Below are 25977 nucleotides of genomic sequence, written 5' to 3'. Positions count from 1 at the left end.
TTATAATTTTCCCTTGTTTTTTTGTTCTTTTTTGTGGGTATATTAAATTAGAAAAACAAATTCATTAATTTTTCAATTTTTTTAACGAACTTTTTTCTTTAATTACTTTTTTTTTAAAGATATACCCGATTTTAAATGTCATTCTTCTAAATCATGTTTTAACATTCATTTGCTTTTCAATGTTAATGTGACTTTTTCGCCGTCAGATGATGTTTTAACGCTTATTTATAAATAGTTGTTATTACTCAATATTGCCTTCTCACTTGCACAATATCGGAAAATTTATGAGAGGGTTATAAATAATGGAGTCATTCTTTAACTTCTCGTGTACTTATCTAATCAAAGCACATCCCATTGTCTATTCCGATTTCAGAACGTTTCATAAAAAGTAATTAAGAAAATACTGAAAAAATAATACGTTATTTTAATTTTCTGTCAAAGTTTGATTCTGGCATGATGAAAAAAAGAAAAAAATAACTTATTTAATAACTTTTTTTATTAAGGTTATTATACTTTTGTTAAAACATCATTTGACGGCGCCTCACGTGACGTAGCTTCGTCTCGCTCTAACACGTGTAAATGTTGCTTTCTGTCTCGTCCACGCGCCACGCTTCACGGCAGGTCGCGGATTCACAGTCGCAGTAGACGTGGAAGGTTTGACGACATGTTTTATAAGGATTGTGTATAAATGTAGTAGTTTTGTAGTTTTGGTAGTCGGTTGCAAGATTCTTATTTTAAAAAGCGCTTTTACATGTCCCGGTATTACTTTAACCCTACAACTGTTAGGTAAAACAAGTGGGCCAATACTGAGTAGAAGCAGTGTTAAAAACTCAAGTTAATTTTGTCACAGCCTCTTCTTTTATTTAATAAATTTTCACTTGAATAGAATCGGTACTTTGGCCTTACCTTTACCCATAAGGTATTTCCTTAGCATAATTTGGACTAAAAATAAATACATAAAATTATTATTGGTACCTACAGTCAGTGTCGAATAGTTCGTGACACTCAAAGTAGCCAAAAAGTTCACAACACGTCTTTGTTACAATGAGGGCTATCGTTTTTATACTTAACAGTTGGCACCCCTGGCGATTGACAGGACCTTACTCTACAGTGGCGCCATCTTGATGAGTGCAAATGCGATAGTCCTCCTACCACTTTAGCACTCACCAGATGGTGCCACTGTCTTCGCTACTAGCAAGTGACAGGACCTTACTCTACAGTGGCGCTAACTGGTGAGCGCTAAAACGATAGCCCTCATTGGAATAGTTGTGTTGTCAACTTTTTTGGCCACTCTGAGCGTCAAACTATTTGACGCTGACTGTGCAAATAATAATTTTAAAAATTATACTTAAAAAATCTCAATACCTTAAAAAGAGAAATAATCGAGTCTTGCAACTGATTTTTGTGTGTAGTTTTGTTGTAGATAGTGTGTGCTTCAAAAATATGTATAAAAAGCATGTTTTTCTATATTTTTACAATCAATATTCAATCTTGTTTATCCACGAAATAACAATATCCGAAAACAGGGATATCAGTAGTTTGTTTAGTTATTTTTTAAAATATTTCTAGTTGAGTAAATAGTTTTTCGTCGTTGGAGTTAACTGTGGATAAATACGATATTAGTTTTTTTCGTTAGTCGTTAGAATCTATTCAATTTTCTATTATAAATCTGTTTCGTACTGTAGAATTTAAATAAAAGTAGCTAGATTAAATTCTATTTTTCTTTCTTTGTTTTGAATGCAGTCATTTTGGATTCTATTATCATCATAGGTAAATATTACTGGAATAAAAATTGCACTAACTTAAGCTAGAATTCTTTACCTACCTAGCTGACTATCCACATCAGCACAAGTTTTGATAAAGTAAATTCATCTCTACTGCGATATTCATTAAGTTTAAATTTGCATGCGGTATCATGGAACGATTGGTACAGTTGACAACATTTTTTTCTTAAGATTACTTCTAATATTCCCGCTAACATAAATGATAATGAAAACAAATAGAAAGATAAGGTTTTAAATATTTATAATGTTGCCTACTGTACTAAAATGATTCAATGTTTTTTAACCATGCAAAACTGTTATGAAATAAAAGCTCTCATTGAATGCTTGCATGTTTGAAATCATGATGGCATTATGCATATGCATGCTCATGATGGTTTGAGGTTGTCAGACACAATAATCAAAAGCCCATTGTCATTCGACCAAAATACAAAACCATCAATACTATCTAAATGTCTTTCTAACATATTAAAACATTAACCAACGGGTAAAATTCTCTCACAAACATACCACTAAGTCTAAAAGTAAATTAAACCTACTTTTTGCAAAAAAACAATCAGTACTAACAGTGAACCTATCACAGTAGAATTCACCGAACTTTTCACTAAAACTAAATTAAACCTATAACAACGACTAATTCCTAATTACACCCGTGTACTTATCAGCATAACTTAGTAAACTTTCCACTACATATAACTAAAATAAAACCTATCAAACCAACTAATTTCTAATTACACACGTCGTGTACCTACCCATAAGCATAACTTAGCGAACTTTTCACTAAAACTAAATTAAACCTATCGCAATGACTAATTTCTATGTATTTACACCCGTGTACTTAGCAAACTTTCTACCATAACTAAAATTAAACCTATCACAATAACTAATTCCTAATTACACCCATCACAGACTTTATTATAATAACAATTGAACATACATGTCGGTGTGCGTGTAATTACACTTCACAAACACTAAAACTAAAAACAAATTAACTAACCGGTGTCGGTGTGTGTTAGTTGTGAGTTGTGACTTATGATGAGTGTGCTTTAGTCGCGTGAGTCCGGGACGGGAGACGCCGGACAGGAATCTACCGCACTACGGGCCCCGGTTCCCGCCTAAGGGAAGGTAAGATACCATAGACTATGTTCGGGATATACGGAATTGTTCTGTGAAATGTCATTGTCAAAAGATTTAAATTCAAATATTTTTGATTCAAAATGTAAGTAACTAGTAGAAAAACTAAAGGTATCGAAGCGAGGGAAAATAGGCATTTACTGGGCAGGTATATGCCACCCTAGACAGAATCTTACTTTCATGAGTGTTGATATAATTATGGCCAATTTTAGTTGTTATTAATGACCATAGAAAAGTTTGATGAGATTTGAAAATTATCAATTTTAGTTATTTTTTTAAATGACCTTAATATATTTTAGTTATTTTTTTAAAATGGATTTAATACTCATGTTCGATGTGTCTTAGGCCAATCTACCTCCATCTCAATCTACATCCACCACGGTCAGTGTGATGTGATAATTTTGGGACATCCTGTATATTCAATGGCACTTCACCACAACCCTAAATTCCTATGTTATTCCGAACATACACTTATTCAAAATGGACTACCTACGCTTAAATCCTGTGTTTTGTAAATGTCTTAAATCATCATTTTAAAAACAAGGGAGCTTAAAAGCTTGGTGTGATCGCAAACGCATCGTTTTTCAACTGATGCCCAATTTTTGTGCGTGACAATCCTAATTTTAAGTATTTTTCTTGCATCATTTTGCTAGACAGAGTTATTGTTGAAGCATGAAAGTATTTTAGAATTAGCCAAGTTAAATTATAAATAGTAGAGGTAACTTAGATATTTTTATGTAATAAGTATTTAGTTGAAAAATAGATATTTATTATTTGATGATAAATAGATTTTATAAACGGCTTAGAGTCGTCAAAAAAAACAATCGATTTTTTTTTCACACTAAAAATGAATATTGAAATATTTTGCACTCTCAACTTGTGTGCGCACTTTATACAGATGACGGCATATCAAGTTAAATACTGTCTTAAGTAATTGTGATAACAGTTAAATTCAACAAAAATGTAGTAAAGCCCATCGGCTTTTTTTTACTGAAGTCTATAGAATCTACTGTAATATCACAATCACAACTACTTCAAGTCTGACCTCCTTGCCCCTTTATAATAAAAATTACATGCTCGTTGAACAGTGTTATAAAGTACGTAGTATGGAAATGTTAAACTTTTTTATTAGAAAGGGGGTAAGTATGCTTAATACGCTGTCAACTGTTAAGCAAAAACTACTTAAACCTCTAACAAAACCGTCTGTCCTACAGCAAAGGCGCCGAACCGGAGTTCAGGTCGCCACGCGTCCGTCAACTGTGGGACAAATGGAGGACCGTCTGGCTCCTGGCCTGGGAACGCCAGAGACGGCTCCACGCTCGCCTGGCACACCTCAAGGAACTCCAGAGGGTGTCCAACTTCAGCTGGGACGACTGGAGGAAGCGGTTCCTCAAGTTCATGAACCACAAGAAGTCCAGGCTGACGGATTTGTTCAGGAAAATGGATAAGGACAACAACGGCCTGATACCGAGGAACGAGTTTATTGACGGCATTATTAACACCAGTGAGTATTTCCACACATCTTCATTTCTCAATGATTTAATTTTATTTAAAAAAAAAACACTAATTACGACTACTTAAGACGCCACATAAAGGTAACAAGAAGGCGCTGAATGCAGGCCGCTACCAACCGTGCGGTGCGATGTAGAAGTCATTAGGGGAGGCCTATGTTAAGCAGTGAACGTCCTGTGGCTGAAATAATTTTTTTTTTTTCTTGGCTTTCGCGGTTTGCGTTAGCCACAACGGTATGGGAGAAAAGGTTCGGAATCGTTTAAAATGATGATGATGATAATGAAAACGCCACAAGCTTTGGCTCAAAGTGCTGTTATCCTACTCTATCATACAAATGACAGATGTCATGCGCAAAACGCATGGTGCCTTGAAAAAACTCAACTCGAGGTCACTATGAGCCATAATGGCGCAAGTAGTACTTGCGCCATTATGGCTTATTATGTACTTGCCAAGTACATCACTATGCGGAAAAGTGGGGGAAGGAGAAAGTAACCTATTGGTTACTTTAAGTAATACATAAATAGCCAAGTACGTAATAGATAGCCAAGACCAATTTCTCGCATAGTGTACTTGCGGCATAATATTCCAGACCTGGCCATAAGTAAACAAAATAAGAAGAAAACTCACCCGAAACATTTCCACAGAGTTCGACACCTCTCGACTAGAGATGGGCGCAGTGGCTGACCTGTTTGACAGGAACGGAGGCGGCCTCATCGACTGGGAGGAGTTCATAGCGGCGCTCCGACCTGACTGGGTAAGTAGAATAGAATAACTTTTATTTAGGATTTAACAGACACAGAATAGAACCCACGACCTTTCAACTACTTATTCAATTTCTTACAAAACTTGCGCACTAAAAGCAAATCTAGTATGAAAATCATCAAACTTCTAATGCTCGTAACTCAGTTCAGACTGAGTTTAGACGTATACATGCCGTAGTAAGTTTGGTTTATTACACTATTTTGTAATCAAAAAACAAAGCTTGGTCGATGGCCGCGCGAAAAAAAAGACGCCACTTTCCATACAAAATCTGGCATTGCCATTTAGATTGAGATGCGACACTAAACGCTAAGAAATTTTAACAGACAGTTGCATTAAGTAGAGATTATTTCAAAATTATCCAGTAGAGACGCTACAGGTGGGGTATTTAAAATAAATTAGAGTACCCCTGCTCTACTAGACTAAAATAGGATCCCAAGTCCCAACTCTTCCCGTGGATGTCGTAAGAAGCGACTGAGGGAGAACGAACAACAGTGGGCTTAGTGTGAGTTTACATCAAACGCGCTCACTAGTGACAGCGTTTAATAAAAACTCACACTAGGCCCTCTGGCCTCCTCAATCCGTCTGGCTAGAGTGGCGTGGGGAGTGTCGGTCAAAACAATGTTTTTATGCATAAAAACTATCAAAACTGTTACCTAGTCTGTGTAGGAGCAGCAAAAAAGTTAACGGGAAAATTACCTTCTTTGTAGAAGTAGGATCTATTTTTTGATCGGTCAAATTAAATATAAATAAAAAAAAGTAAAATAAAAATGTTATTTAATGAGATGTAACTACTGCCTACTTCTACTTACTGTTTTTTTTTATCAATTCCCATGGTGCCCTACATTACATGGTTTCGCGTTATCTGAACCATTGCAATTTTCTCCACAATAATCTAATCTGACGATTTATCACACACTTGTAACCAATATTATGTTTTTCTTCTTTGCAACACTCATTTTTCGCGCGGACACAGGCGGTATGTATTATTTTTTGCAATTTCTGTATACATAGAGTAGTATTTTAATGAAATATCAATATTAAACGTGCTATCTAACCACTACGTTCTTATTGATATAAAAATATAGGTGTTTTACAGTCAATATCAAGCGTCTTATTTTAATTTCTTTAGCAAACAACTGATTTCCTCAAGTCTCAGCAATTTTGTTATACCTACTTACTAGCAATTTATCATAACAACCAAAGAGATGGAATTGTTTGAATTTTACTAGAACCTTAGCACAATAAATTTTAGCATAATTTCGAAGTAGTTCGTAGCCCCCTTACTAAAGATACACGCGTGTTGAACACTTGTTTAAAGTGAAGTTTACTATGTAAATGTCATTTTAAACTACTGTTGAACGAGTGTGTAACTTTTTATTAGTGATATGTATTTAAGTGTATTTCAATTCACCCTGATTTACCAGGTGGAACGCCGAGGCCCGCCGACCGACGCCGATAAGATCCACGATGAGGTGAAGCGTCTGGTCATGCTGTGTACCTGCAGACAGAAGTTCAGGGTCTTCCAGGTCGGCGAGGGGAAGTACCGGGTAAGTACACCATAGACAATCTTTTTTTTTCTGGCGAAATGGCCAGTTTGGGACTGGGAGCTCGAAAATTCTTTTTTTTTTTCAAAATGGACAAAGTCTGGGACTGGGAGCTGAAAAGTTAAAAGCTCAAGTGTTCTTACTGGAAAGTAGAAAACCGTAGAAAACTTACCCACTTACCTAATGGCAGTCCTTTTTGATCTATTGCTATTGTATTCTGTTTTGAAATACAATGTATTGTGCGTGCAAATAATGTAAAAGTGTTTTTTAATTCAATTCTGGCTAAGTAAATAAATAATCGATTATAAAATTTCAATAGCATTAACTACGTATTTTAAGTATTTGACCCGACGATTTAAGCGCGTAATATCAAAACGCAAAATGTCTATATTCACAAAACTACTGTAGTTACAATAGACCCAGGGTACAACTACCAGTCCCGTGGAATAGACTAAGGGTACAGCTACCACTTCCGTGGAATAGACCCACGGTACAGCTACCAGTCCCGTGGAATAGACCCACGGTACAGCTACCAGTCCCGTGGAATAGACCCAGGGTACAGCCACTAGTCCCGTGGAATAGACCCAGGGTACAGCCACTAGTCCCGTGGAATAGACCAAGGGTACAACTACCAGTCCCGTGACCTGATCTCGTTCCCAACAGTTCGGAGACTCCCAAAAGCTGCGACTGGTCAGGATCCTTCGCTCCACCGTCATGGTGCGAGTCGGAGGCGGTTGGGTGGCGCTCGACGAGTTCCTGGTCAAGAACGACCCGTGCCGAGGTATGTCACTTGTCTATAACTATATCTACACACACAGAAACATACACACTCGGTTTGTTCGTATTGATACGAGGCAAGCGCGCGGATTGTGAGCAGAATAATTCTGTTGAAATAATTTGATTATTGTAATCCACTTCTTTTAGTTATTGCAGTAAGTGCCACTTGTGGTCTAAACTGAATAAATATTTTTGATTTTGATTGATTTAATCTAGTATTTGTTACATGGCCATGGGTGATATAATAAGAACGTAAAGAGATCCGTAACCGTACCCTTTTGGGTACAGAAGTAACTATAGTGCAATATTCTTCTTTGTTTTTTCTATGGTTAAATTATTGTCTTTAACTTTTTACTTCTGCTGGTATCACACTTTTACCACAAAAGCCTTAGAAGCGATACGAATTAATAGACTCCGTGTTCAGATCCCCATCAACGTAGTAGACTTGACAATTAATTTCACTATGGGATTTTTATCTGTGGCAGAAGCCCCGATAAGAACCACCACAGTGTCTCACACATCAAGTCCTATGCCCCACGCACGCCTCGTAACAATGTGAATGTACCTTTATTGAACTGTGTGCCAAGATGTCCCTTTTTAAAAATTGTGATGGATGATAGGATTTAAGTATAATTGAAAAAAAGTTTAATGAAAATAATACATAACAAGATCACATAATATAAATAAATAAACCAACCGAATTGAGAACCTCCTCCTTTTGTTAAAGTCGGTTAAAAATAGGCTGCGTTTCGCCGAGTGAGTGAGGATACCGGAGGCCCAATTGGGGGGGAATGGGATTTAAAAGGTTGGCAGCGCACTTGTGACTTCACTGATGTTGCGGGTGTACATGGGCGACGGCAATTGCTTACCATCAGGTGATCCGTCTGCTCGTTTGCCTCCTATCACATAAAAAAAAAAAAAAAAAAAAAAAAAAGGCTGTGTAAAGCCTGATCATGCGATGCCCATGGTCCTACTAGAATCATTATATGGCTAATAATTTATGATTTATGTGATAGATGAGTAGGTACTTAGGTTTTGTTATAATGTAAATCTACCAGACATTAATACGGTTAGCGAAAAAAGCACAAAATACCCACCTACAGTCAAGAAGCTATATTATTCTTTCATTTACTTACTTATTCCTTGTTAGTTATTTATAATACGTAGGTACCTGTCTCACAAGAAGACATCTTGGCACACTTTTCCTACACAAAAAAATATTCGGAATATCAATCTTATTTAAAAAAAATAGTCTTGTTTGCATCATTTTATAAAACAATATTTTGTCCCTTTTCATTTCATTGAAATGAACATTTCATGAAAAGTGACAGAGCATTGACTAGTTGAAGTGGTGTAATAACATTGCTTTATTTTTTTAAATAAGAGGATTAAAAATTCCCAATACTTGAGAATAAAATATGGAAACTATAGGTACACAGTAGATGAAGCTAATATTTAAAGCTTAGAACCAGAAATCAAAAAAATAATTAGCTACATCTACTCCATGATTTACTAAATATGTATCTCAAATCAGAATCAAGAAACAAAAGACGAGGAGAATAAATTATGTATGCAACTAATAAATAGAAAACAAAACACAACAAAATTGAGTTAAAAAATATATGGGCTTGTTTTTCTGTGAAACGAGTATCTATCTAGTCTATCAATATTTAATAGGTTTTTTAAAGTGATGCAACGAATACGAATATTCGTATTCGCCGAATAGTAGACATTTACCGAATATTCGTATTCGGTGAAATAATAATTACGAATATGTAGACGAATATGATATTCGTATTCGCCGAATAGTAGATTTAATATTCGTATTCGTAAAAGTAGTAGGTATCTATTCGTTGCATCACTAGTTTTTTATCATATTATTCTCCTCGTCAAAATATTATAACTTGGTGTATAAAAATATCATTCACAATTCAATCCTGTACAATTTTGCAACTTACCTATTTTAATTTTGCCAATTCTTATTATGTGAATGTTATTTTTATAACAATGATTCCAAGTTTTCAGAGCTTTGATTTCCATAAAGTTTAATGTTTTTATACTAACTAATAATTAATTTAGGTAAAGCTTTAAATACTTGGGATCATGTCAAAAATGTATTTTTACGACTTTCGGACATTTGTTCGTATTTTTTAACAAATGCCGGGAGTCCCTTTAATTTTAAGATATTTATGGTGATATTCAAAGTGTCAATCAAAAACATATCGGGAAACAAATAAATTAACTGTGTGTTAACATTTAACAAGGGAACTAATTCCTATTTAATTAATAGTAATATGTGACGTCCCTTAACTTTGTAACTAAAAACATAAATATTTATAAAGGATATTATAACATGTGTGATGAAATAACAAAATAACATTATTAAAATTAATCAATTTATTCATTATTCAGCTAATCGCGTACAAATTTAATATGGCTACAAGTTACAAAACTACAATTAGTAAAATAGAACTTAGCATTAAATAGACGCACCTAAAAGTTGTGCTGGCAATACAATAGGCTAAAAATACTGAAATAAATGCAATTTTAAAAACTATCACAGAAAATTTTAAGTAAGTCAAAATCGAGGCAGTCTAAAATTATACGAAAAACAATTTGATGGAAGCACAGATCAACTGGAGAGCAAGGTCGCGAAACCAGTTATGAGTATTAGTCAGACAGGTATTTTAATAATTTCCTTTACCTCCCACCATACCATCTGGAAATTATAAAGTTGTTGAACTCATGGCACAAGTTTTGTAAATATTTCTACACCAATTTGGCTCATTCTTTAAGAATACACAGGAAAAACTATTATCTATGGTTATTTACTTTCTACATTAGGCTTAAATAGATAAGATTCTAACATGGATACACTTCCATACTAATATTTGAATACAAAGTTTGTTCGCTTACATTAATACTGTCATGTTTTCCTTACACATTCTAAGCAATAAATTATTGTAAATAAGTTAATCGCAAAAGGTTACATTTATTGACTGATTACAGTGATAAAGGCAAAAAAGCTTAAAAATTAATCCACAGTAGTTTTCCTAATGAAAGATGTCAACGAAGATATCTCACTGCTAGCTCTTTCGCCAGATGTATGGCTAAATTCAATTTCTTCGCTCAAATTCTGTGTGTCAGCAGTATTCTCAGCCACTGGCCAGCGTTTGTGACTTGGTGCATACAGCACAAGCAAAGCAAAAATGTAAATATTCCACATTCCATATACTCCAGTGAAAAATGCTGAGGTGTATTCCAGTTCAATATTCTCGTCCCATTTCCATTGGCCTTCAGCAACTTGTCCCAGTATGAAGCCAATAACAGTCAGGGCAGCGCATAACAGAGTAGCCAGCATCAGGAATTGAAAACGGTAGATTATTCCCTCATAATGTAAACGCCTCACAGAAGACATTGTAGGCAGTGACTGACGTTTTTGAGATATATTAATGAAAACCTGCCAAATCATGTAACACAAGAACAGAAAGTAGATCCCGGTGGATATACCAGCCAATATTATAAATGTCAAAGCCAAATTAGTGCCAATATCAGTGACCCAGATGGAATAAAACGGGTTTCGTAGTTGCACACCTCTCTCGCACATGTCAAATATGAAAAGAGAGATGCAACCCATTGCAACTGCACTCAAATGACGCCAGTACTGCTTCAATGAACTCTGCGCTGAGGCGTCTTGGATCAGCATGTGCTCTCCAGCAAAAACAAGCCAAAACGAAAACAGTGTAGCGTAGAATATGCCCTGTCTTATATCTCCCAGTAACAACATAAATGGCAAATCAAAATGCAATGTGAAATATTCTAAAGGCATGTTGAGAAGACACAATGATATTCCTAAACTCAGAAGCATCTTTTCCAACAAAACAGGTTTGCGTTCCAACATATGTATGCGCCGCCAGAACCAAACTAGAATGGCTATGATACATGGGAAGAAAACCGTTTTCAATGATAGCCAAACTTTAGTAAAACCTCCGTTTTGGTTGATCACAGTCAGCCACATGTCTTGAATGTGGCCAATGTGTGCATTCATGTCAGGCGTATCCACTGGGAGCCTGATGTTCAAAAGATAGAAGTCATGGAACAGTGAGCCTAATTCAAACAGTGGAATTGCAGAACAGTTGTACAAATATTCTTCAGCTTTGTTATCAATGTCGCAGTCCATGTGTCGCTTTTCGACCGACTGAGTGTACAGTTTCCACCCGTCGTCCGGGTCGCCTTTGTTACGATAGGCTAGACGCGCGTCAATCGTCACGACGCTTCGCGGCTGCACTTCCATCTGAGAATGGTACCTAATATCCACTTGAAGAACACCAATGAGGTTTTGCTGCCACCTCGAATAATCCAGGATCTTGTTTTCACGCGGAACCGGCATTTGGAACGCGAAAACTATGTCCGTCTCGGACAGATCTTGGTGCAAATCCCCAAGGTCAACCGTTTTGCAAGCGCCCTTGCCACGGTTGTAGAACCACTTTGTCGTATCGTTTTTCATAGTCGCCGTGTCCTTGCATACGGTGCCGAGGATATTTTGAGCGTTCGCAGGCAAGGGTGCGACCAATCCGCCGATGAGAAAACATGTTAGTTGACACAGTAGCAAAAATGTAACTAGTACGGCGAGTTTACGCCCACTCAAGTTTTCAATTATTGTTCCAGTCATTTTGTAGCCGCATTAACTTGAAGTTTACATTTGAATTGAAATAAATTAGCACGCACAAAATCGGTAAAATTACGAGTCCATTGTTCTTTGTTTTTCAGACGCGCTCCGATTTGACATGCGCAGTAAACTGTGTTGCCAGCGTAAGAATAACGTTATTTTAACGTCGCGTTAATAATTTTCGTTATTAGATTTTAGATGCAAACATTTTATAAACTTTTAAATAATAAACTATAACTACAAAATATCGCGAATCAATTCATAAACATTCCTTATTCATAACTTAGTGTATTAAATTACCGTATTTGTCAAGAATGCTAGTATCGTATAGCTAAAGTAAGCATCGACTTTGTCCACATTGAATGATTATAGCTACTAATTTTTACTAATTCGTATTCGCTTTGCCCATTCCAAATTCCTGTGGTCCCTTACAACAAATGTCATGACTTTTGGTTTTTTATTTTTATTGCGTTGAATCCCTATACAATCCCCTTTATAAAAGTAGTATCATTAGTGCTACCGCTGCCTGATCCGAGCAAGCCGGAGCAGCATGAAGCTTGTTGCCCGCTCGGTAAGACTTTTAATCCTGATTTTGGAACCAACTTTTTTATTATGCAACATACTTTTTTCACATTATTACAAAAGCCTTATAATCACAAAATTTATTCCAAATTTGGTTCCAATTCAGGACTCAATTAGATGGTGTGGCTTAATTTTTGTTTTCTGCAATGTTAAAAATAATTTGCTCTTTTAACTATTCGTTTTAGACGTTTGGTGCTTTATAGTAGTTAGTAGCTTCACTAAGTTCAACCATCAAATGTGTAAAATGCTTTTGTAGTTTCGTTTATTACTAAATAGAATTAACTGGCAACTTGCCTGGGGTATATAAATATTAAATTATACGTTATAAAATAAGTTGCTTTAGATATAGCATGTTGATTATTTAAAATTTATTTGCATTTATTGTACCTACATACATATTTTATAACGTTTATTTTTATTTGGTAGATATTTACTAATACTTAAATATAGAGCAAGTGCAAGATATTATTGATATTTCATAACTTCAGTGTAAATATTCAAATCATTATCCAATGTTACTATTAATTACAAATACGTGATTAATAGGATCCATGAATTAGAAATACTAAATAAAATGTGATCTAGTCGTTATTACAATAACTTTATTACAATATTACTACTTTATACAAACAATTATTAACTACTCATGATTTTTTTTTTATTAATAATGTTGAAAGTCTTATCTTGCTCTTGATTTATATTGATTGCCATTTAGTAATTTGGTGAGAGTTAATCTAATGATATTTTATAATTCCTACTCCTAACTGCACACAATACAAAACATCCGACTTTTATTTTTATGATGCGTTTGTTTGTTTTATGTTTGACATGTTCTGATTTTGTTTGTTGTTTTTTTTCTTTTCCTCACTACCACTGCACGCTGTCCCTTTTATTTAACACTTTGGTGTTATTTTCCATCCGTCCCGTTACCATACGGTTTTCTTTTCTCCCTCCCTATTCCATTCCGTTTGTGGACCGCAAATTGGACGCCGCATGCAGCCAAGGGACGCACCAACATCGAACTGCGAGAACAATTCATACTGGCCGATGGAGTGTCACAGAGTATGGCAGCGTTCAGACCGCGTACGCCCCGCTCTAATACAAACACGCCTCCGTCTACTGGACCAATCACAAAGGTAAGGAGCTACAAGCTGCCAAAGTGTTTACTTAATACGTTTCTCTCTACAGGTTTTAGAACTTACTTATAATTTCGCACAGTACCACATAAAGCGCACAGTAGTTGTTGGAGGGAGCAATCGGTTTGGGAACCATTTTTTTTTCCGCTTTTTCTCTTGCATCCTGCACATGGATCTGGTTATCCATATGCAAGGTGCTTGTCGTGAGTACAGCATGTGTTGAGCTCGTAGCATTTGGTCGTATTGCATTAGTGTGTTCAAGCTATGCATTGATGCACAGGCTCGTTGTAGTGCATTGGTGTTGTTTGTTAGTGTACCTACTCATTGGATCCACTGCATTGGAGAGGTGGCACGTCAGCGCATTGGAATTTTGTTGGTAAAGTATTTCGTTTATCCTTCCCGCTAGAATCCCATCATACCCGCATTTCGCAAACCGCGCGGCCGTCGACTAAACGTGTGGACTAATCGTAAACCGTCAGTAACAGTGTAAAGCGTACGCGTTCCGGCAAAAAGATTGGCACTATGAAGGCAAAAACCTTTTTTGTAACGGTGTACCTTCCCCTTAATGAGTTCCCTGGTTTTGTATTGGTACGTTTAGCCGAGGAGTTTATGGCGCAGCTGAAGCCTATATTTGAGGCTCTAAGGCAACGAGAAGAGCTCCCGTGCTCGTACCCTCTCCACGTCGGTTCGACACATGGCACTAAGCAGGCGTTCATATATGGCCACTCAAGATCTCAAGGTTCGACGACGCCGGGGGCCCATCATTATACGCATCACCACGGATACCAGCCGTCTCCTGGATATCACTGGGTAACTGCTAATTAGGCTATGAGTGATAGTGTCGCGGTTGATTGCACCATTTGATCTGAGTCAGTTGTCAGCAGCTCATTTTGTTTGTCCATTGTGTTAGTCCATTTGTTAATGTTTGAGTAAATTAGCTATCGAAATGTCAAGTCCATAATTTAGTATAGCATGCTTTATTATACACTATGAAATATTATTATTATACGTACAGTTTGACGAGTGCTATGTTTTGTATATGTTTTGATCATGATAAGGTTATGTCTATTAGTTTCTTTAACCACACAATATACGTGCAGGTGAGAGAACGCACAGCTCGGTCGGTGCCGATGTCCGCTGGAGGAGCTCCGGGACGAGCATCCAGGTCGTCCCTCAGCGCTGGGACGCCAGACTCTCTCAGCGACAACGAAGCGGCTAGCGGACTCGGTACTAGATATAGGAAACCAAGTGTACCTCGGTAAGATGCATAATAATAACAAAACAAGCTTAAAAGTGGGTAAAATAAAATAAAGTTACTTAATTTCTTGCTTTGTTTAGGTCGACTCTCACGCCAGGTGGATCGAGACCCGGATCACGACCGGGTTCAAGAGCAGGTTCAAAACCGCCGTCAAGGCATGGATCGAACCTCTCATTGGATAGTACAGGTAAGGACTTATACTTATCTGTATAATTTTAACCCCCAGAAAACACAGAAACGGCATAACATAGTGTATAAATGAATAAACTTATAACATCAATTATTTTTGATAAATAGATGATGTCTCCACACCGTCGCGTATACCTATGAGAAAGGTGACGAATACCCGAGCGTCTGTAGCTCGCGCGGCTGCGACGGCAAGCAAGCTCGGAGTGGCCACGCCCAACGGCGGGTCACGGCCACGAACACCGACAGGCTTCTTGACACCAGCCAGTGGAAGGTAAATTAACGTTTCTTTAACTTAACAAAATATACAACTGGTGACAGAAAATAGGTTGCGGATATAAAATCAGCATCTATTCTCTAAGCTTTATTATCAATTATTGACAATATTAACTCAGTTCACCAAGCTATTATTAATGGCAACTGGGATCAAACTTGGAAAAAAGTTGTGAAACTAAAATTATTGAAATAACAGTTGATGATCAATTAGATAAGTTTAATGCTGAAGAAATCTATGAGCTATGTTTTGTAATAATGATGTATCTAAAACTGGTCCACTGATGCACACGGACAGGTATCCTAGCGGCGCGATGTACCGCACATCCAGTATACCGACACTGTCCCCGGTGCCGGCGTTAGTGAGGTACACAAGCTGACAGTTTGAACATGAGTGGTTTGCCATGCCCTTTACACAACTGGAACTTCTTTAGAACCATAACTGAAAAACTTGTTCACTTAAAAACTTATACATTTTGTTCCTGATTTGACAATAATTTAAGCACTGTTACTGGAATTGACGATCTAAAAAAGTTCAAGCTGTGTTTGTCTAAGAAAAACAATATGGGAAAAGCACGTCACGTCGCTTCTTCGTTGGGGAATATAGGGTTTACGTAGTGACGTCTGGGTACGCATTTCAGTCTCGCACCGTTTGTGGATACACGTTTGTCAGTATGCATTACGACGTCAACCATGAGGTGGTGGAAAACTTATCTTGACAGGGTACTGAGGATATAGATCGACAGCATGTCAAATGTAGTTAGGACTAATACATAGCTTATCAAGTGTGAATTTACTAACATTATACAAGAAAAAATATTTTATAACTAAATATATTATTTTTTTCTCCTTCCCCCGCATGCATCGGTTACGAACGGATACATACAATAGCTCGACACATTCCCAGCCATCTTCTGTGGCATCTGAACATCCCAAGTCATTATCACACACCCATCCTGCATTCCAAACTCAAGGTTCCACAAAGATTCCTGTATACATTGGACATTCCCAGAGAACTCCTTCCGTCGAGAGACGTATGAAAAAGTCCCGGAAGTCCCATTCCAGGGAAACTTCCCAAGAACCAAGTCCCACGTCCTTAGATCCTTCAAGGAAATCCGAGCAAAGAAGTCCAGAAGACGACTCTTCTCTGTTCAGCATATCGGGAATGACGAGCGACAATGAATATGAGAGTAATATAAGCGAGTCAAGCGGTGAAGCGTCTAAGCCGACCCAGCGAGATGCCAAAGGGTACAAGCTTGTAGAATGCTAGCTTCGATTATTTTGATTGATGCTCCTTGAATTTTTTAATTTGTTTGACTGTTATAGGTAGTTACTACTCATCCACTCTTAGAATACAGTTACATCAGTCATCAAATTCATTCCCTCCCAACATCATCTTGTTTGTTATCATCACTGTTACAAACTCTTTATTCATTGTTAAATCATCATCACATGCAAGCATTGTCGAGACGGCTATAAAGTAAATAATATACATATTATAATGCATTTAATGCATCATGTTAAATTGCGTAACGCTTCGGCAGAGTGTAAAAATTGGAATCGGCTTATAATGCTTAAAACTAACATAATATTTTCATCGCGCATTTCACCCACCATGCGAACTTAAAAAGTACATGCATCATTGCTTGTAAAATACTAATATTTAAGTAACTTTAATACATTTTATAAGTCAAATTTATTAATTTTAATTCCTGAACTCATCAAATTTTAATTACTGAAATCATTCTTGTTTTCTATATTTTTGTAATATTTACATTATATAAATCTTATTAAGAACTGTATATTATGCTTCTATTCTTCGTTTCTGTTTCTATTGTTATGTTAATGCACATGCACATAAATTTTTATTCTTGCACTCCTAAAAGCACTCTAAATAATACCTAGATATTTAGTAAGTAATTATTTTATATTTTGAGAACCTTACTACTTACAGTTTTCTCAATGTTGATCATTTTTTGGGACTGTTAATCTTGTGTCAGTTGCTGTGTCGAACTTAGAGATTGTCACGAGAAATATCCCGCGATCAATTTGGTTACCATTTGAGAAACTAGAGACGATTAGTTATTCTACAATTAGTCACCTAGCATGTGCAGTAACATTACAATCTAACATACTTCTTCTATCTGTTTACTAATTTGTGTCTGTTGTCTTGTGTGCTCGCTAACTCATCGTAGAAGCGGGTCGTTTGCCTCCACCGAGGGACAAACGCCCGGCAGGAGTCGGATTCCCGTTCTTAAGGACCACCATACTAACAGTAACACGAATAGGTAATAATACTAAACTTCGTAGTGTTCGCTTCTTTTTAGTTTTCGTATTTTGTTCTGCATTGTTCAGTTTAAGTAGTTATTTGATGTGCATCTTTCGTTTTGTAGACTGCAAATTTTAATACTTTTTGTGCGTTACGTTTATCGTTGGCTTTATTTAGTTTACTTGTACTGTTGTTTTAAAATGAATACATTAAGCAGTTGAGTGGGATTTGGAGTTGTTTTGTTTTGTAATGCTTGATGCATGATCGAGTACCGTCTAGAAGGGTTATTAATGTGTTATTGTGTAACAGGCAAAGGACGCCATCAGGCAGCACGACGCCAGTGCGGTCTGGTCAGCAGACGGCAGTGTCGCGGCTGCTGCGGAAACCATCCGATGCGTCTGACAACGGAGCGCCCTCGACGCCCGGCTCACGACGCGGCACTCCCTCAACTACACGAACCACGGAGAAACGCGAACCATTCCGACTATAAACGAATATAATGCCGTCACAGATCCGAAATATGACAAAAATCTAACATTTCGATCTGAGATATCAATTAATCATGACTATGTAATGCGAGTCGTCTTGATACCTTTGAGTTCTTATAAATACTTAATCAAAATTTCTTTTGCTTTGTAATCTTAATAATCTTTGTAAATGCCTACCCACCTTTTACTGAATTATTCAAAGTTTTCCATCAATGCGGCTCGCATAACCATAGAGGCAAGTGACCATATTATAATATATTACTAACCTGAATTAACCAATTCGCGAATTAAGCCAAGCTTAAAAAAAAAACGAATTTGCGAATGTGGCTTTTTAGTTAAGGGAAACAATAGATGGTAGTAGTAAAACATAAAGTCTGCACTTGTTGCCTTGTATACTTATTTTTTTCTATGATCCGTGCAATTTTGTGCACGTTGGACTTATTTTATTTATTTTGTGCTGTCAGTATTTCCCCTTTACGTTCAGAACCATGGGTGGATTAAGGATCCAGTGTGTCAATGTGAATGTTATTCATTTTTCTTATTTATTGTCAACGTTGCCATAATTGTTAGCGTATGTTTTGTATGATAATATACGTATTATGTCTCTCTACAGAGACAAATGAAAAGTGTGATTTTGTAATCTTTTTTGTAATTATTTTTCCTTTAGGGACCATTTTGTTATCGAACTATTTGAAAGTAGGTGATTGCGTGTCACCGCTTTTCGCTATCCGAAGCCAATGTGTAATAACGCCAGATTGTGCATTTGGTAGGAAGGCAGAAAGCTGTTACTCGGAATCTAAATAAGGTGATAATAGAATTATTTAAATGTTTTCTTTCGTAATGCACAATCATGTCTCTATCATTATCGATTCTTCGGTGTTCAATATTATTTTTTTGGAATGGTATATTGATAGTTATCATCCACTCTGTACATTTATGTATGTGATTTATTTATATGTTGATAATTGCACAATATCTTTGTTATGATGATGGTGATACAAATGTTTTGGGTGGTGTTTGGAGTTTCATGTCTGCGACTGTCGCCAGAGTTGCTAGATGTGTTCGCCTTTCACCAGATAATATCTGCTCAGTTTAAATTCTACATACGACGTTGGTTTTAGTAATTTAACAAAGTACACTTTGTCGCAAAAGACATTTACTTAATTTTTCTAGGAATACTTTTGATATGAAATAAAATGCTTTAAAATGTAACCTTCGTATAAAAATGTTAACCAACACTCACACTTATTTGTTAATTTTTATTATAAATCTGACTCTTAAGCTTATTATTAGAGATATAAAACTATTAATCTGGTCATTTTTATTTAAATCATTGTTGTATTTGTTATATTATATAAAATCGAGGCAGATTTAATAAAAGCTTGCAATTTTTGTATAAAATAATGATTCTGAGACCTACAGTTTTAAAATCTCATTATTGATTTCAAAATATAAAATAAACAATAACAAATAATTTCTTGTTTCATTATAATGAAATATTTCCCATCCTTTTATAGGTATTGCTTATGGTTTCTACATAATTTTGCATATTATTATTACGTTAGGCAACTGGTATTCTTTCTGCTTAGTCTGAATAAAACATTAAAACATTTCCGATTGAAACTCTCTTTCAGACTGATTAATTTTATTTATTTTCTACCTCAGCTTTAATTATTTACAAACAGTCTTAGATTTTCAGATATAAAATAAAATTATTGTTTTTTTTAAATAAGCCGAAACATTCAAATTGAAACGAAAACAATTTAGAAAAATCATCATTATTAACCATAGTTATTAACAATATACATAGTATTGAATGAAAAGCACATCAAACTATACATTTTCGTTGCAAAATAAATCAACTTAAAATAACGTTATTTCTGTAAAATAACGCGATGGTCGCATTATTTTTATAACATGGCAACTCTGGTAAAACGTCAAATAATTTCTGACTTGTCAAATCCTTATCTGTGCTGTCAAACGCTCTAATCCATATCTGTGTGTCAAACATGAAGCTACAGATAAAAATGGAGGCCACACTCCGAATACCTACTTGAAGCACAAACTAAGTATCACTATCTCGCTCTCTGTGGGCAGACTCGCTCTTTCTAAATAAACAAAAAATATAAAATTGCTCAAATTCAATGAAACCAATGTAAAATCTTTATTTCTTGACATGGGTATCATTAAAAATGATAAGTGTAATTACTGGTAAAACGTTTTAGGAAGAAATTACTGTAAAAAATGTGAAAAATGTTTACAATGATCCAATGTCGGAAATCACGAAATAAACACTTACGCGTGGAATCTTATGTCACTTCCAGGACACCACGTACTACCGCAACCACGCACTACAAATTTTTGCACCAATTCTTGTGATAAAACAATGATTATTTCCTGTAAACAATCTCAAACGAAATTAACTGCTTATTAAACAAAATAGTAAACAACCGCCATGATGGGCCGGATTGGGCCGATGTTGCCACATGGTACCGATTACCCAGGAATTGGGATTGTAATTCCCTGATTCGCCAACACATTAAGCCTAAATGGCCGACAATTTTGTGATTTTTTATTTAATTAGGTAATCTTAGTTTCAAATATTAATTATTTATTTGTTTAACTTCTGATTTGGTTAGTGAATTGGCTATTTCGGAGAATTTACAAGGAGATTTAAATCAGAAGATAGCAATACTACAGTTCACACTAAAAAGAGAGGTAGGGCCGCAGAGAGCGAGATAGATATAAGTAGGTATTTGACTCAAGTTTTTGTTCCAACTCTGCCCTCCATTTTTATCTTTAGCTTCATGGTGTCAAACGAGATTGCTTTTTTTTTTTTACCTGCAGACGCTTTGTTCCGAAACGTGCTCTGTCTGCTGTGTGTCGATGAAACTACACCGACATACATTTTAACAATAATGTTACGGCGCGCGTTTTGAAATATTTTTATTGTATGTTTCATTATTTTAGATCACTATAGCCTCTGTTGCTAAATTATTCAAAATATAGCTTCCTGTACAAACTAAACTTTCATCTACATTGATAAAAATAATAATTGGTATTTATTTACACAGACACACACTGAAGCTATACTGCAGGAAAACGGGATCAATATCCTCGTGTGCAATGCAACTACACAAAACAAGATTCGAGATGGCAATGGGGGGGCTACTTCATACATTGGACGAAAACGTTTCAGCTCTGCCCGTCTCATTCACTTCAATGGAAATTGGCAAGAGGACAGCTATTTTATTTAGATATTACTAGGGATGTTCCGATACCACCTAAGTATCGATACCTACTCATTTCGATAATACTCAAATCTTTTTTCGATACTACTTAAATAAGTACTCCTAAAGTATCGATACTTACTGATATCGATACTTTTTGGAACTTTTATTTTGTTTTATTATTTTGAGGGTAATTTTGGTGGTGCCATGATAACATTGGAATAAACCGATGAATTTGATGATTACAATTAATAAAATTACTTGTAAACAATCACTTAACACTTTCACAATGGCGGAATGGCGAGATGATTTGCGGTCGGGTGCGGGGTCTCCTTCTCTCGCTTTCGGCTCGGGCTCGGCTGAAGTCGGACGAATTCGGCTGGCCCAGGGCGAGACAACGCGTCACTCACGCCGCCACGCGACGAATGCCGGTAACTCGGTAACCGATTAAAGCTGATTATAGTTCCAAAATACTGGACTGTCCTGTCGATGACATTGACAGTGGGGCGCCACCGTCAATACCGGATCGCTGTTCAGATTTTTGCCATGTTGGAAACCATATAGTTGAACGATGGTAGCGCCCCCCTGTCATTGAGTTTGGTGGGACAGTTCAGCGTGGGTCAACTATAGCTGACTGTTTTTGCTCTCTCAGTTCTGTATGATGCGTTCTCGGTTTTTTTTATTGTTTTCGGTTGTTTTGCTGATTCGATTCGATACCAAGTATTTTTGTTTCGATACCGATTATGTATCGCAAAATTGATTCGATACAATAAATACTTGGTATCGAATCAAAAGTATCGAGTACCTACTCGTATTTATTAGTATCGGAATATCCCTAGATATTACAAGTCTTGCAGCTTGCAGAGTAGATCGCCATAAAAGTGCAGAAGTGAAGTCACCGGTCACGGGCACAGACTCACGTTGTCGTGTGCTCACGTACGTTTTCGCGCTCACGTTGATCTCGCAATCGGCCACCGGAAAAATCAATTTTGACTAATTTCGGAACGCAACGCACAAAAAAAGTGCGTGTAATTGTTTTGTTGTTCAAAATTTATTAATTTACCTTATAATTAAAAAAGGGAGTTTTAAAAAGCTATAAAAACCGTTAAAAATAATTAAAAATAGGCTGATAAATTGAAGTTTTGTGGATTATTTGAAAAGCGTTCACAATGGTTGGATACTCAATGAATGGTCCGGCAAGGGATCGCGTTATAAAACTTATGGAAGATAAGGATCGAATAGAGACTGAGATTCGAGAACAGACGGCGGTCCTAGCAAGCAATAATGTGGGTATGTCGGATCCTTTAGTGGACGCAGACGGCTTCCCCAGAGCGGACGTAGACGTCTACAAAGTCCGACACGCAAGACATCGGATCATCTGTAAGCATTTTTTAAAACTTTTCAATTATTTTATTGCTGATCACGATTCAACAGCCTATCCATATGCTTTCCTCAATTTTGGATTATTAATCAAAATATTAATTTTATTTATTTTTAGCAGACTGTGGCAGGGTTATTGAACAATATTTTACTTGTTCAAAAACTTTATGAAATGCGTATTTTTCTAATTTTATCATTCTTTAGTGTATATCAATTTCAATCAATGACTTTATTATTTCCTTACTTGATTTATTTAGAAGAATTTGCAAGATTTTTGTTACTATTAAGAATAGAGGGTAAATAAATTTTAGGTCAATTAACTTTTGCAATAGTTACTTTTGTTCCGCCCAATATCAGCAATTATTTGGTGCACAGTAATGGTTAATAATAAATAAATAAATAATATTTCTTAAACTTTCAGGCTTGCAAAATGACCACAAATCCATAATGAGGAGAATTGAGCAAGGCTTAGCGGAGGTGCATTCCGACTATGTCGGTCCCAACGGAGAAGGTCCATCCGTGGTCGCACCATCATCGAGCGCTCCGTACACCAACGGTCACTCCAATGGGCACAGTAATGGCTATACCAACGGTCATGGCAACGGCCACAGGAATGGCGATAGTAATTTGGATGACGCTTGCTTCGCGGTCGTGGGTGAAGTACAAGACGGTTCACCTGCTTATGTAGCGGTAAGTTTTGTTGTTTATTTAATAGTTTATTCATTCACAATGTCAATATTGTTAAAGTGAATTCAATAAGCACAAATTAATGTTCGTATCACAAGTTTAAAGATTCTACCTACTTAATTTGATATTAAATAATGTGGGTAGTTTTGAGAATTTATTTCTTTAAAACTTAATGCACATAAATCACAGTCGAACTTAATGCCATTCAGCATTCTCCTCCAGTTAACCTTAGGACCAAACAGAGGATTTTCATTCCCCATCTATGTGTTATTTTGTTGCTGAAATAGGAGGGTACGACTTCGATGGTACCTATGAGTGTAGATTTCCAAGTGACAAACAAATTTTTTCAGGGTCTCTGTGAACACGATGAGATACTGCAATTCGGTTCGATCAACAGTGACAACTATGCTGACATACTTCAAGTGTCCCACCTGGTCACCCATTCCGTGGGACAGAATATACACGTGCAGATCCGGCGGGGACAGCAGATACTAGACATAGATCTTGTCCCGAGACAGTGGTCCAGGCCAGGACTGCTCGGCTGCCATATACGCAGGCGTAACACTTAAGCGCTAGAAGGTTGTCAACTTTTATTGTAAGGGATTTAATTTAATTTTAAATAACAGACTCGATTGTATAACTGTGTCCACACATTGGTTATATTAGCATCAAGATATTGTAGCAATTTTGTGATTCATCTCAATATTGAATTGAAATATTGAGTCCAATGCGTGTTGTGCACTTTTTTACTCAGTAATCAAAAATTTTTAAACTTCTTAGCTAATCTCAATCCAAAGAGTGGACGCAGAATTCAAGTATCTCTAAACTAACAATATCTTTAGCTTCAATGATATATGCCTACGAAACTTTATAGCTAACATTTTCAATATTACAGTAATTAAAGTAGAGCTTCTTCGTTCATAATAAATTACCGTTTAAATTAGTTAAATATTTCTAAGGAATTTCAACAAGTTCGTGACTAATTAAGTAGTTCTCTTTCCGTTTAATAATAAAGGAAAGAGAGAGACTGATGTTTAGTCCAGTGTACTGGTATGTAGGTACTCACAAAAGCACATGACGTGCTTGACTAATTAAGGTATTGTTAACTGTTTTATTAATTACAAACTAATACTACTTTAGTGGGGAAAAGTGTACTCAATTTTTTTAATCATAAGTACCTTTTGGTGTTAGTGATAATGCTGTAATAAAATAATAATTATTAAAACATATAACTAAACTTCTAATTGGATAGTTGGCACCATTCATTTATAATTTCAAGGCACAACTTTTCTAAAATAACACAATTTCAACTCTGAAACCCAATTATAAATTATTTTGTATCTTTGAAGTAACAAAAAAGACTTTCTTCGTCTTTGCATACATAACCTACGGTAGAATCGCGATTAAGTAGCTCATTAAAATGCGTTAATTGATTGGTGTCAGCTACCCTACTGTTTAATTCAGTATCTATAAACTATTACAAGTATCTATGACGCCACAGGGCTTGTTGTGCTTCCGTCTATCTTTATAAGAGTAGGCGCACACCGTTGATTTTTCGTTGGCCGATAGTTTAGTCGGGCAAGTTGATCAGTATGGGCATGTATGGGAGTGCGCACACTACGCCGATACGATTTGGCCGATTCTTCATACAATTTGAAATCGGGCACAACTATCGATCAACTAAAAATCAACGGTGTGCGCCTACTCTAATAGTACCCAGATTGAAAGCTATCATATAAAGTATAGAAATTGAGTTAAACACTTATAATTAATTTTTCTTAGTATTACATCTCAATTACCTATTTGGAATGAAACAACTTTGCCATTTGTATCAAAACTCGTTTATTAAGTTATTTTTATTCATATTTAAACTTAAACTACAAAATTACAAAGTATTTTGTATGTAATTAAATTACTAGTTATAAATTACTAAAATTACAGTCTTTCTCGCGACTATAAAATTTGAAAACTTGGGAGTAGATAGAATATTTTATTATAACTTATTTCTATTCTAACCTAATGTTTTATACTTATCCTAATTAATAATTACATTTTAAATAATATACCTAACTGTAACTTACACACTAATACAATACATAATATGCCACAATTTTTATATTTTTTCTTTTACTTTATAAGGTGTGGGTTAGCTAAAACATAATACAGCATTCACCTATCAGTCACATTCACAGTGCACAGTGGTCCGAATTTGAAATGATCAATGTTATTTAGTCGTTCTTTACATTTCAACAGTAATTGATTTATACTATATTCTTACTTATAACTAAGTAAGCTGCCTTGTTTAATTA

The 25977-nt window shown here is 36.0% G+C and overlaps 3 protein-coding genes across 3 annotated transcripts in view; 2 read left to right on the top strand and 1 right to left on the bottom strand.

The window, feature by feature from the left end:
- The window catches only part of LOC135083026 (dystonin), a 282038-nt gene extending 262193 nt beyond the window's left edge, over positions 1-19845 (top strand). The window contains exons 99-112 of the mRNA XM_063977789.1: positions 622-654; positions 2832-2906; positions 4130-4419; positions 5072-5181; positions 6614-6736; positions 7397-7514; positions 14496-14707; positions 14998-15155; positions 15236-15342; positions 15453-15615; positions 15913-15981; positions 16506-16862; positions 17810-17902; positions 18193-19845. Coding sequence (XP_063833859.1) covers positions 622-654; positions 2832-2906; positions 4130-4419; positions 5072-5181; positions 6614-6736; positions 7397-7514; positions 14496-14707; positions 14998-15155; positions 15236-15342; positions 15453-15615; positions 15913-15981; positions 16506-16862; positions 17810-17902; positions 18193-18373 — 2089 coding nt within the window. The 3' untranslated portion in view covers positions 18374-19845. The remainder of the gene's footprint in view (positions 1-621; positions 655-2831; positions 2907-4129; positions 4420-5071; positions 5182-6613; positions 6737-7396; positions 7515-14495; positions 14708-14997; positions 15156-15235; positions 15343-15452; positions 15616-15912; positions 15982-16505; positions 16863-17809; positions 17903-18192) is intronic.
- Positions 9890-13387, bottom strand: LOC135082861 (protein wntless). Its single transcript, XM_063977621.1, has one exon. The coding sequence runs from the start codon at positions 12180-12182 to the stop codon at positions 10545-10547; it is 1638 nt and encodes a 545-aa protein (XP_063833691.1). The 5' UTR covers positions 12183-13387; the 3' UTR covers positions 9890-10544.
- A 2674-nt stretch (positions 19846-22519) lies between the features above and the next one.
- LOC135082977 (26S proteasome non-ATPase regulatory subunit 9) lies at positions 22520-25780 on the top strand. Its single transcript, XM_063977741.1, has 3 exons — positions 22520-22981; positions 23403-23671; positions 24019-25780. The coding sequence occupies exons 1-3, from the start codon at positions 22771-22773 to the stop codon at positions 24235-24237; spliced, it is 699 nt and encodes a 232-aa protein (XP_063833811.1). The 5' UTR covers positions 22520-22770; the 3' UTR covers positions 24238-25780.
- Positions 25781-25977: the final 197 nt, after the last annotated feature.

This window comes from Ostrinia nubilalis, chromosome 22 (assembly GCF_963855985.1).
Source record: "Ostrinia nubilalis chromosome 22, ilOstNubi1.1, whole genome shotgun sequence".
NCBI classification, from domain to species: domain Eukaryota; kingdom Metazoa; phylum Arthropoda; class Insecta; order Lepidoptera; family Crambidae; genus Ostrinia; species Ostrinia nubilalis.
This window is presented reverse-complemented; position numbering and strand designations above follow the sequence as displayed.

Coding starts and splice junctions, on each gene's coding strand:
- LOC135082977 (XM_063977741.1), top strand. CDS start 22,771: ATGGTTGGATACTCAATGAATGGTCCGGCAAGGGATCGCGTTATAAAA. Junction 22,982..23,402: donor CGCAAGACATCGGATCATCT/GTAAGCATTTTT, acceptor TTAAACTTTCAG/GCTTGCAAAATGACCACAAA. Junction 23,672..24,018: donor GTTCACCTGCTTATGTAGCG/GTAAGTTTTGTT, acceptor AAATTTTTTCAG/GGTCTCTGTGAACACGATGA.
- LOC135082861 (XM_063977621.1), bottom strand. CDS start 12,182: ATGACTGGAACAATAATTGAAAACTTGAGTGGGCGTAAACTCGCCGTA.